Source organism: Perca flavescens, chromosome 16 (genome assembly GCF_004354835.1).
Source record: "Perca flavescens isolate YP-PL-M2 chromosome 16, PFLA_1.0, whole genome shotgun sequence".
In the NCBI taxonomy this organism is placed as follows: domain Eukaryota; kingdom Metazoa; phylum Chordata; class Actinopteri; order Perciformes; family Percidae; genus Perca; species Perca flavescens.
The window spans coordinates 20,431,884-20,444,331 of NC_041346.1; the positions used below are offsets into that span (position 1 = coordinate 20,431,884).

General features: G+C 40.4%; 1 protein-coding gene across 3 annotated transcripts; it reads right to left on the bottom strand.

The window, feature by feature from the left end:
* Positions 1-1,600: 1,600 nt before the first annotated feature.
* fam78ab (family with sequence similarity 78 member Ab) lies at positions 1,601-12,065 on the bottom strand. Of its 3 annotated transcripts, none has more exons than XM_028602054.1 (3): positions 11,481-12,065; positions 10,368-10,671; positions 1,601-4,384 (listed from the first exon to the last, which is right to left on the bottom strand). In XM_028602054.1, the coding sequence occupies exons 2-3, from the start codon at positions 10,628-10,630 to the stop codon at positions 3,859-3,861; spliced, it is 789 nt and encodes a 262-aa protein (XP_028457855.1). In that variant the 5' UTR covers positions 10,631-10,671; positions 11,481-12,065; the 3' UTR covers positions 1,601-3,858. The 3 variants fall into 3 exon arrangements, with proteins under 3 accessions (XP_028457855.1, XP_028457854.1, XP_028457853.1); XM_028602053.1 differs by having other exon boundaries at positions 10,760-12,065; XM_028602052.1 differs by having other exon boundaries at positions 10,368-12,065.
* Positions 12,066-12,448: the final 383 nt, after the last annotated feature.

Genomic DNA, 12,448 nt, shown 5'->3' on the forward strand with positions numbered 1-12,448 from the left:
TGATGTTGACAGGCACCCACTCAGTGACCTCAGTACTTCCATTTCTCTTTCATAACCTACTCACTCTTATTTAACCACACAAAAGATACATGTGTCACTTCCTGTTTGTAAGTTAACAGGAGTGTTTGTGAATATGGCTTTGTAGCATGTGTTCAGCCGGTCCACGTGCAGGGCTGATAAATAAGTTCTCACTGCCAATGTGACACTGCTGTGACAATCGGATACCACGCCAGGCCTGCTCCTTTCCCCTCAGGGAGTGTGTGTGTGTGTGTGTGTGTGTGTGTGTGTCAGACAGAGGCAGACAGACACAGAGAGGGGGCAAGCTATTTTCCTGTTTTATGACAAGGACGTAACCTTCCCTGCACTGTTTGTGTGTGAGAGAGATTCATGACTCAACAACAGAAGCACATCAGTGAAACTCCTCATCCTGCCTAAATCCCTTAAATGGGATTTAACACACATACGCTCACATGAATACACACACACACATACATGATGTGAGTGTGGGACACTTTGCGTGTCAAGGTTTAATTACACAGTGCAGCTTGAGTACTATCCACAGTGTCAATAGGTAATCGCAAGACATTACGAGGCTGATACAAATGCTACGTTAAGTGAAAGGTCACGAGCCGCAGCTTTCTCTGCTCCCCTCAAAACAAACCCCAAATTGAAATAACTTGTGGTTGACATGCAAGTTGCGCTTGGTAAACGTCACTGTTATTTTAAGCTGGTTTTAATGTCTAAATGGGTTCAATTTGTTGTCATCTTCATATTCATTCCCTCACCTACACTCGACTGTCTGCAGTACATTTACTGGCTCCCTCTCACGCAAACACTTTGACCCTGACCTTTACTATCTGATCTCACTTAAACCTCACCCATGACTCTAGCTGGCCCTTGCATAGCATGGCACGACTTGGCACAGTTCAGTCCATCTAGGGCATGTAAGTGTGTCACAGCAGATCTAATTATGACAGCAGTCCCCCAATAGCCTTTTATTTCTCTTCTCCCTACTCCACAGTGCCATGCGACCCAGCCTACCCAGAGCAGAGGCTATCGTGGTTATACATGAACCAAGCCAAGCAGGGGTGTCTATATGTAGCCATGTGTGGGCTTAAAATGTAGTTACTGTATAATGTGAACAAAGGAGTTTATGTGGTGGCATCAAATGGACATTATGAATTGATTGATTGTGCTCTGGTTCAGCTAAATATTACAACATGAATCCATATGGTGCTCTGCAGAGCAGGTTCTCGTTCTAACATTGGATTTACACAGAAAATTATACAATTTATGGTTAAAGAAATATTTAGACATTTTACTTGTTTTCTTGCCAAAAGTTAGATGAGAAGATTGATATCACTCTCGTATCTGTATACTAAACGCAAACGCAAACTGCATTTCACTGTCTTTGTACTTGTACACTGCACAATGACAGTAAAGTTGAATCTAATCTAATCTAAAAGGAGACGGTTATTTAGAACCACCCCCTGTGAAGCCACAACTTGTAATTTTTACACTTTGGTTTTTGTACGGATAAAACAAGTGAGATATAATGTGTTAATTACTGAGCTTTAGAGGTGCTGGTAGGTGTATTTTGTTACCTTTGGACAGAGCCAGGCTGTTTCTAGTCTTGCTAAGCTAAGCTACATGCCAGATGTAGCTTCATATTTAGCGCACAGACATGAGAATATCTATCTATAATCTTATTCTCTGCAACAAAAGTGAATAAGCGTATTTCCCAAAATGTTAAACTATTCCTTTACAGTCTTGGTATAAATATTAGCCAAATCAAAGTACTACTGAGTTGAATCATAAAATAGTTATGTTTTGTAATGGTTAAATGGACAGAATATCTTTTTAAAAAAACACAAAGAAATGTGGCTTGAACCATGTTTGATGGATGAATGCTTACTGATTTTTGTGAAATATGTGAGCAGGTCAGACTTGCATGCAAATTATTTCTTTGGTTGGAGGCAATACACAGGAACTTGGTGAGCACAGTGAGACTATGTTTGTAGCATCTGAAAGTGAAAAACTGGCCATTAACAGAACAAACTTACAGAGCTCATTAACACATTTAAAATAGTATGTACATAAATAACTTTTTACCCATATTTCCTCATGATGCCAAATGATGCAATTTTTCTCTGCTTTTAAGAGTTTGCAGTTTGCAGCTGAAGCCCTTTTGAAAGCTCAACAGCTAAACTGACATCATCTCATGTTGGTATTTAGCTGACCAGAGCTGTTTGTGTATGCGTCTGCTTGTGTCTTACATTTGCTGGAGGTTAAATTAAGGGAGACAAACCCTACATTTCTGCAGCGAGAGCTACCACTGGCATGGCACAGAAGTGGGTCATCTATATGCCAACCGAGGAGTCAGGATCAAACTTGCATGCCTCCTGCTCTGCTTCTCAGCCTCGAAGACGGATCAAAATGGGAGAAAGAATAGTGGAAGGCAAAAACCACTGTTAACATGAGAGACATGTTTTGATCTCTATAACTGGAGAATAAAAAACAGCAGGCTATCTGCTGTGCTGTCAATCTTGACAATCGTATAGACATTTTATTCATTTTTTTTGCCTTCCAATCAATAACGCCCTGTTTCTTTCTATAATATTAAGTCTCCAGTTATTTCCCCTGTCTGTGGCTGCTTATTAATCAAAGCATTGATTGTTCAACTTGAGCAATGCAAACACTTAGTTACTCACTGTGGCAAGAAATAGTAGGCCAGACAGGATGGATGAAAGAAGGGAAGGAAGTGAAAAGGGGCCCTGAGATGGAGTTATACAGACAAAGGTAAACTTGTGTTCTGATATTGAATGCTACGGCTGCCTATAAACAGAATAAAGTGAATGAAATAAGGTTAGCTGAGGAGTGCTTTCCTACTTTTTGCTCAAGTTGTTATTGCACGTTATTATTGTGTTGAGTGCTATTGACAAGGGTTGGCTTTACTGGTGTTCTCTGTATCAGTACAAAGCGTCTCTTCTGTTGCATAATGCACTTGAAACACAACTAGTTAGCTTGGTTGTATAACTGTGTCTACGCATAATGCTGGTTTTTTTCTCGTGAGAGAAAATACATTTGTCAGGTAAATGCAACTCAACATAAAAGCCTTCAGTCCCGGGTCTTCTTCTGTGGTATTGTTTCTGTCCTAAACATACACATGCCAGCACCAACAGTCTGGAAGAGATGGGACAGTTGAGCAAAATACTGCATTGCACTTTGTTTAAGGCGAGTGGAAAGCGATGTAAACTTAAGGCAGCATGGATTGAATGTCTTGCATGTTTTTAAAAAAGTACTAATATCTAGTAATATCATCCAATGCAACAAAAAACTAAATTCAATGCACTCTTTCCCAGCCCATAAATAAAAATTGGTATTCATACATAAGGTTTGTGCATGTCCATGTATGTAGCATGTGCACAGACATGTTCATGTAAATACTTAAATACACTCACAAACCCCACAACACTTGGCCCAAACAGCCAAAATATAAAACTGAAATAAAAAACAAAGAAATGCTCGTTTTTCATTTTTGCAATGATTTCATTTAGCACAGTGCGACCCGACCCAGTTTGAAGGTAGAATGGTTGCAGTTTGTTCGCTCCAGTTTCAAAAGTGTGTTCAAGCCCCGACCTCTGAGCAACACCTGGTCTTTTTCTCAGAGCTTGTTTTGTTTGCCTGTTTTTCTCTCTGTCAGTCTTCTTTAAAACGTAAGAGAGAAGTATATAGAGGCATAAAGGAGGGAAAAGGTTAAAGCAGTGGAAGCTGGTGATGAGCAGAAACAAAAGAAAGAAAACAAATAAGAGATGACACTGTTAAGGTATCCAAGGCCAGTCTGGTCAGTGAAACAGGTCAGTATTTGGGTGGGATGACCACCACGGGGTCACCATTCTTTGGCCGCCACATCAGCACCTGGGCGTCATTGGCGTTGGGCTTGACCATGGCGTTAGAGGGGATGGGCTCATTCTTGCCCAGGATCTGGGGCTGTTCCTGGGCCACGGGCTCGTTCAGAACCGCCCTGTGAGCCAGAGGCTTCTTTGGGTCCACTTGAATGTGAAGCCGCATCCTCCAGCGGATTGTCTGCAGGACAAGTGTCTCTGAGGTGGCCTGGTTAATGGCCACCAGCCAGGTCGTAAAGCTCTGGTCGCGGCGGATGCTGCTAAGCTGAGGCACGTTGCTGTCGCTGACGGGCACTCCCCAGGTCACGCTGGGGTAGAAATTGTCATTCATACTAACAGTGAACTTGCTGTCCTTCTTGGTGGGGCCTACCACAGTGCAGGTCTCCGTGGTGTTGCCGTACCACGGGTAGTTCACCCCATCCGAGTCGCTGATGGCCTGGATTTTGCCATCACGCAGGTCGGGGAGCTCCCAACTTGACCTGGAAGTTGACAGGAGTCACAGATGAGAATTCAACCAGAAATGGACATTAAGTCGCTGTTGAGATTAAAGGATAATCATATTTTATTGCCACTTTGGTCTTTTGATCATAGTTTTCGTCATCATTTCTATCGGTTATAATAACATTGTATTCGTCATCATCATCGCTACAACTAAGTCTGATGGGGCCGGAAACATAAGCAAACAACAACAATCAAGCCAGTTCTTATTTAAAACTCTTTTGGAAGTTAAACTGGAAGTTAGCTTAGGTGAACTGTAATAATGCCTAATTACACAGGAAAACGGTATGCTTGCACAAGTAAGCCAAAGTTGAACCAGGAAGTTGTCTCTAAACTGAGATGGATGACAGTTTGGGTCATAATTCTACCGTTTGCCTTGCCTCTACCTATGTTTCATGATCCGTCTGAGTTCTTCTTTTGTTATATCATTGTTTCTATTACTGATATAAATCATGGCCAAAAATAAGACCCAAGTTGTAATAAACCAGAATGATCCATTAGGTTTATCTCTGGTGCACTAAACCAAAGGATTCTTCATGTTAAAAGCGTTCCTGTCTAATCTTTTCTGTATAAATAGGTGAGAACAAGTCTCTCTCTTGATATCACTGTATATCCAACAACACATGACAGACACAAGGAGTCAAAGCCTGACAGTTGGATATTTCTGCCAATTTTTAAACTGCAGAGGAGAAATACAATACAACAATAAAATATTGTGACACGCACAGCAGGCAACACTGAATGGCTTAAGTGACCTGGCATCTATGGTCTGTCTCACCTATAGATTTTCTGCTCGCAATAGGAAAAAGATTACCTTTCATTCCCTAAAGCCAAGGATTGGCAGGACAGAGGAGACAACACTGTGATCACCAGCCACAGGACTTACTGCCTGCTTATGCTGGCCTCGCATTCTGATTTATGTATTTGCCCAGGGGGTGAGATTAGCATGTCAGGCATGATAATAGCCTGACATGATTGTGTGTGTGTGTGTGTGTGTGTGTGTGTGTGTGTGTGTGTGTGTGTGTGTGTGTGTGTGTCTGTGTGTGTGCGTATGTGTGCTTTCTGAAAATGACTTAATCCTCTCAACTGATGCCACCAAAACATTTTGCAGCAATTCTCCATTTTGCCCTGAACTTAGATTACATTTTAACAGTGAATATCTGCATCTGATTTTCAGCAGAAAACTTCTCTTATTTATTATTTATGAGCACATGGCTTGATATACATCTCTGGATCTTTAACCGCACAGACAGTATGGCTTCACAAGCACATGAACTTTATCACATGTGCTTGTGAGGCCATATATAACATGTAATGTCCATAGCATTTTACTTCATCAGGTGGTACTTCCCTCGAAAGCAATACACTACACTGCCGAAATGCTGGTTTGTTTGACAGACAAACTGAGACAGTCCAGTACATGAATTGCTGTGAAACTGTCCTGGTGAAAAAGTATTTTTGATGTACATCAAACATACTGTTGCAGCAAGCAGCAATGGCACGTTTGGGGCAAGCAAATACACATCAAGCAGAGTAGACCGCACACTGGTACCATGTGGAGTCGTCTACCCGGTGAGGAACTTTGATTATGAGTGGGGAGAACATTGCAGCGATACGCCTCACTTCCTGTTTGTGTCTTTGCAGCCTGCTTTGTCACAGCCAAATGGTCTGCAATAAGTGGTGTAAGTGTTTGTGTTAGAGCCGCAGGGATGTTAAAAAGCATTCAGTCAACAAAAAAAAGTACTAAACTGCCCCACATTGTAACTCCAGAGCATGACGGTTATGGCCAATGTTGCCAATGCATTATAGCACAGAAATGTTCTACTTCTGCTGCTGCCAGGGGGTACTTGGAAAGGATTTGAGTTATGATTTGACGAAAAAATATATATATTATCCACATATGGAGTGAGCTGTAACACCTGAACACCACAGTTTGTGACTGAGAGTGGGTGCAAACAAGTTAGCAAGTGAGCAGAGAAGTCTAAACAGATAGCTAAAAGTAATGGATAAATGGATGGAGCAAATAGCTAACATTAAAAAGGAATAGAAACAGTTTTGACAGTTAGCTACCCTTATTAGATACATATCTGAAATGTCTAACTTCTGCTACTGGTGGTACAAATGTAAACTTGACCAACCAAACTAAACACTGGCAGTTCAATTGTATGAAAATATATTGTGACAAGAGTGTTAAATAACCTCCAATTTAAAATCTGTTCAAATGACCACATTTGGAACATGACTGGTGGCGGTGATGAAGCTACTTGAGTTCATGTGATAGGGCTGGGGGGGGGGGAACTAAGTTTGGAAAACACTGCTGTAGTACACTGTTGCAATTTCCTGTTCACCTATGGCATTAAACCTTCAGTGATTATATGCCATGTGCTCTACACATCAAAATGGACTGAACCAATATCTTAAACCAATTTCACTGCCACGTTAGAGAGTATAAGAACCTTATTGAATAGCTGCACCAAATGCATCCAAAAGATATCTGCTGTCTTCTGTGAAGATTGCATGTGTTTTACTCTAAATGGAAGTTGATTTCACAGAGCTGTAATTGAGCAGACTAGATTGGTGATATGTAAAAGGTTTATAAGCTTTAGGTCTGATGACAACACGAGGAACAAGGAACGGCTTCATTGAGAAATCGTGTATCTACTGAGTAACGTGGAAACACAGCTTATTTCCTGTTTCTGCAACTTTGCTGCCACATTCATTTGCATGTTGCGGGCAAATTGTTCAGTCAGTCAGAATTCTGTTGATAATAATAACAGATGGCGAAGATTGGATCAACTTTGTAGGAGTAGAAGGGAAGAAATAGTGTGCCAATGCAATTCATTAATCAACTACAGCATGCTCAAGCCCCACCACCTCTATGTGTTGTGTGTAGACACTTACACACTGCTCCACCAAGAATACTGCCAGCAAGTTCTGGGTGCAATATTAATTGTTATCACAAGGGTTAACCATCTTTCTTTCTTTTTAAACACTCTAGCCAGTGCAAATTTTTACAAAAGATGAATATTCATTTCATTTTTATTTTTTTTCACTTCTGCCACATATGTGCCACGTATGTGCCTGCCTGTTGATGAAATTACATTTTAAATTACATGTACAACAAACAGGGAGGTGAGACAATGAATGTGTCTAGAATCCAGAGCACATCATCCAAAGCCAACAGAGAAATCCTCCATATTACCGTCCTCAGCTGTTCTCTCCAATTACAGCACGCTGAAGCTTTATTGCCATCAAAGAAACTACTTAGTATTGGAGTCTCAGCAGTGAGAGCAGGCTCATCTCTTGCATCCTAAGAGCGGATTCAAAAATGAACATGAAAAATAAGTGGCCTTAATGTGGTCATGAAGTTTAATGACTTTAATACTGGGGTATAGCATGACATGTAAAGTAGGCTACATTTGATTTAAGTGTGTGAGCTACATGGGGTAGAATAAATAATGTAGACACTGCACAAAGAGGGGATCTGTGGGTGGGTGCATTTAAAAACCCTTATATATAGTGCTATATGCTGTGTCTGTTACATCCATGTTGGTCAGTTGCAGTTTGTGATCACTGATCTTTTTTGTTGATGTGGGTTGTTCATATATAGTCTATATCCACGACGTTCCACTTCCGGGATTGCTCTGGTGCTGCAGGAAATTCCGCCGGATGCATGTATTTTTCGCCAATGTCCGTTTCCTTCCGCTTTCTTTGTGTTGGATTTTTAAATTTATGAGGACTATGGTTAACTGCTCCTCAGATCTCTGCATGGTAAATTGAGACAGCTATGTAGACTATCTGTCCAATCTGAGTTTTCTCTCGCTTGACTAAAACAACTTTTGAGCGTAAACGTTCCACTAAAACAAGTTCCTTCACAAGGCTTTTTTGCAGTGGCTCCGTGCGGAGCTTAGCTCCACCCATGGCGATTGTGATTGGTTCAAAGAAATGCCAATAAACCACACCACGTTTTTCTCCCATCCCGGAATGCTGTGTAATCTCTTAATTTTGTGTGGGCACAGATACTTTCCTGCCTTAGTTATGTTCTTAAGCACATATTATATGTTAAAGTGCTGATTAACCATTACTCTTTAATAACTGAAGTGACATTTGACCCACTTCTGTGACAGTGTTTGTAATTTCAGAATTTAATTCCTCTTCAATGACAAGTTTATGCTATTTTGCATCCCGTTTGTTAGACGTTATTGCCATCTTGAAAGGAATCTTTTACACCTTGAAAGATTAGAGAAAACTAGGCTACAAGAGTGCAGAACACTGGGAATTACCTGTCTCCAATTTTATGTTTTAAACTTCAAAGTGGGGAGCTATTTTACTTTTTGTCTATGTTGTGTTTCAAAATTGGACATTTTTGAATCTATCTATGTTCCTTCTATATGAACAGTAAAAAAATAACTTGACAAAAGAGCGTAACAATTTAATTTCATCTAGATAAAAGAGTAAATATTCACAATACAATAGTGTTGCTTGAATGAAAGCACAAATGCAGTTTACAAAAGGCATTAATCACACTGGACTTTTAGAAAGGAGGACTTTCTCACTGTCTCTTTCTTTCTCACACACACATATTCAGGGCCAAGCTGGGTTTGGGGTGTTGGGGAGGGGACTGTCTCTAATCTTAGACATGCAGCACTCAAACATCCTTAGCTGCAATATCTACAGATAATGCATATTCTGTGTACATGTTTGCTTGTGGTTGCCCAATACAGGATATAAGAATGCTAGTTGTCTAACATTTGTCCCCATATCCTACACACACACACACACATTGAGAAAGAAAGGGACCGATAATAAGAAAGAAGAAAGATACCTGTTAACAATCACTCTGTGTCATGAGCATATTTCTTGAAAGCTAAATTTGTAATCGCTAGCTGGTTCTAAATAACTGTGTATTGACAAGTGGAGGGATCTGAAAGGTCATAGCAATTATTTTCCATCCCAATGTCCTGCACTCATATCTGTCAGGTTTTTAAGTACTTTGTAGTCTGCAGGCATGCAGCCCCAAGCCCACATACTGTAGATAGCTGAGCTACTGATTGAACATTAAAGTTCACTTACAGACAAGTCTATTTATTTCCATAAATTGTTTACTTATCTTCCTCAATACATGATGTTATTGTGTAATATTTTGATTGCACAGCACAGACTAATTCTGGTGTTCAACTGGGAAACCCAGATGCAGACTTGACAAGTTTCACTACCCAACATTATTTCCACTAAAGAATAATTTTAGCATAATGTCTAACACAAACACAGGAACGCCAACACTCTCACAATGACATTACACTGAAATTAAACGTTTTCTTTTGGTGGTTGGTTGACTCTTTTTGTTTCTCTCCTCTGTCTGTCCAGTTTGGCAATGAGTGCCTAATGTAGGCCTACTTGAAATGGCATTCTTCTACTGAAGAAAACTTGAAATTCTCTCCATGTTGTTCTCTACTTTGGGTAAAGACCCTTCTCCAAAGTGTCTCGTGTTTTAATCAGATTTGGATGGTACAAACACAATATATGTAAAAGTGTTGATTAACAGAAAATGAATCTGCAACTATTTTGATAATTGATTCGTTTCATTCGCACATTTTTCATGTCATAGACCAAACAATTTATCGGTTAATCAGAAAAATAATTGGCAAATTAATCAATACTAAAAATGTGTTGTTAACTTGTTTCTGTAAACCATGATCAAAGTTCTGAAGCGGTAAAGAGTAATTGTGATAAAAAACAACATTTTCAAAGTAAGCCTGTCAACCTTGATTTAAATTACATAATCTGATTTGTGGCAGTGTCAGTCTGAATAGTGTTGGGATTCAATATTCCAAACATAAAGCATTATACTTTATATTTCCCATTAATGCCTGGTACAACCAAATGCTCAACACATATTCATCACCTAACAATGATGCCCGTCAAAGCCTGACAACACAGTAAAAAAGAGCCCATGATACTCACATCCCTTTGTTTCCATACGTATTGTAGAACTCCATGTGATTACAGGCTTGAATCCAGCCGATGGTCCAGCTCTCTTTACCGGCTACTGGCGGCACCAGGACCCGGGCTTGAGCTCTGAAGTGCGGTGTCCGGTAGCGCAGGACCACGCTGGATGACTCGTCGATGCTGGTAGGATTTGGGTCGATGGAAGTGTTCACCTCCTGGACGATGATACTGTCTCGGAAACGCTTAGGCTTACACCTGATACTCTGGATACAGCCCATTGCATTAAATAGCAACACAATCCACAATAACGTCCAGAGGTCTGGAGAAGAAGAAAGACGCATGGAAACAGCAAGAAAATCACCACAGGCGGATCCAAATCATGGTAAAAAAAATAAATAATAGCTTACCAGATTAAAAGTGTTTATTTATAGCAGAAAGGCTCATGAAAAATGTCATGCATCTTTGATGCAAAACTACTTTCAGATAAGAAGAAAACATGCCTAAAAAAATCTTCATTGCCTAGTTGTAGAGCGCATGCTTTCCGGTGCGTAAACGCAACTTCATCAAACGTGCAGGTAGAATAACTTTCCATTATCCGTGCACTGATGTTTTCATGCTGGCAAGTTACAAGTCATTGCCTCCTCAATGTGCTTTATCACAAAAGGACTTTAGGCAACATGCATCCATTGCAAAGGTGCGCGTAAAAGGTTCTGGTTAATTATAAGTTAAATAATTAACGAAAACTATAATGTTACATCTTGGCGTCAAATTATCTTTTGTGTGATTTTCGATGTCATTACCAGCTAATCTCTGGACTATCCAAAGGCTAATGCTCTATGTCCAGCTGGTGACAAGAGTCATAATCAAAAATGTTGTGCTGGACAGTGCACGCGGACAGTTAGAAACGACAAATGGCAGCTCAAAGCTGACGCTCACATTATGTGGAGCAGCCTTATGTCCATTTAATCCGCAAGAGCTTCAATTCCTCCAAAAAAAAGTGCAATTTAACGATTTAAAGAGCGTTATACTGAACGCTTTTATACATGTGCGGATTAACGGCTCATGCAGTGAAATTGCATGAATTGGATATGTTCAGCCGTCAGAAACAACATGCAAAAAGAAGTCTACCTATAAAACAATTCCCTGGAAAGGCTCCAGTGTCCTCAGCAATGTGAAATCCTGGAGAAATTCAGAGCGAACGGTGGCTCACACAGTTCTTCGGTCAGAGAGGTAATTCCGTTATCTCCTTCACACCCGCTCCCGTTACTATCCCCCTTACTGCTGCAAATTATTTCACCGTCCCACAGAGAGAGGTAGCATTTCCACAAGCATTGAAACCTAGTCGAGTTGGAGACGGAGCGCCGCAACATCCAAAGGACACCGCCGGGTTAACTTTAGCACCCATTTCACCGGATCCATTCTTAGATTTAAAAAATAATAATAAAAAAATATAACGCCTCGAAAGGGAGAAATGCCCGCTGTTACATAGTTCGACCGAGCCGACAGTTGCAGTCCTGTCAGTGATGGGATGCAGTTTAGCCTAAATTCCTGCACAAGCTGTCATTTCTCCGTGCTCGTCCCATCGCCGCCACGGCAGGTTCACCCCCGCTACGCATTGGTCTATGCAGCTGCCTGGGAAGCAGCTTTATAAGTATCTTTGAGACGACACTTCCGCTCTGAGCTGCAGGCATGCTGGGAAATGTAGGCGTAGCGGATTTCAGCCTACAGAAAGATGAAATTCTACATGTTTGAACAGTTCACCTTACATCACCTTCTACGCTGAGCCTTTGTGTATTTTGCCCATAGACCTATGTCTATAGACTTATACGCATGCGTGTTCAGGCTAAGGATAGGCTAATATTACTAATCAACAGCCTATAGCAGCACTATCATGTTTTACTGACTAGATCATATTCCTAACAGTTTTTAACCTGGAGATAAATTAATAGTAACTTAATAATAATAATAACAACGTGTGATAATTTCTCTATTTTGTTTTGTTTAGACTTTTTCGTGATTCCTTGTTTATTAGGCTTTTATCCACAAAACACAAATTATTTATCGTTATATAATTTAGGCTACTCAATTACTTTTAT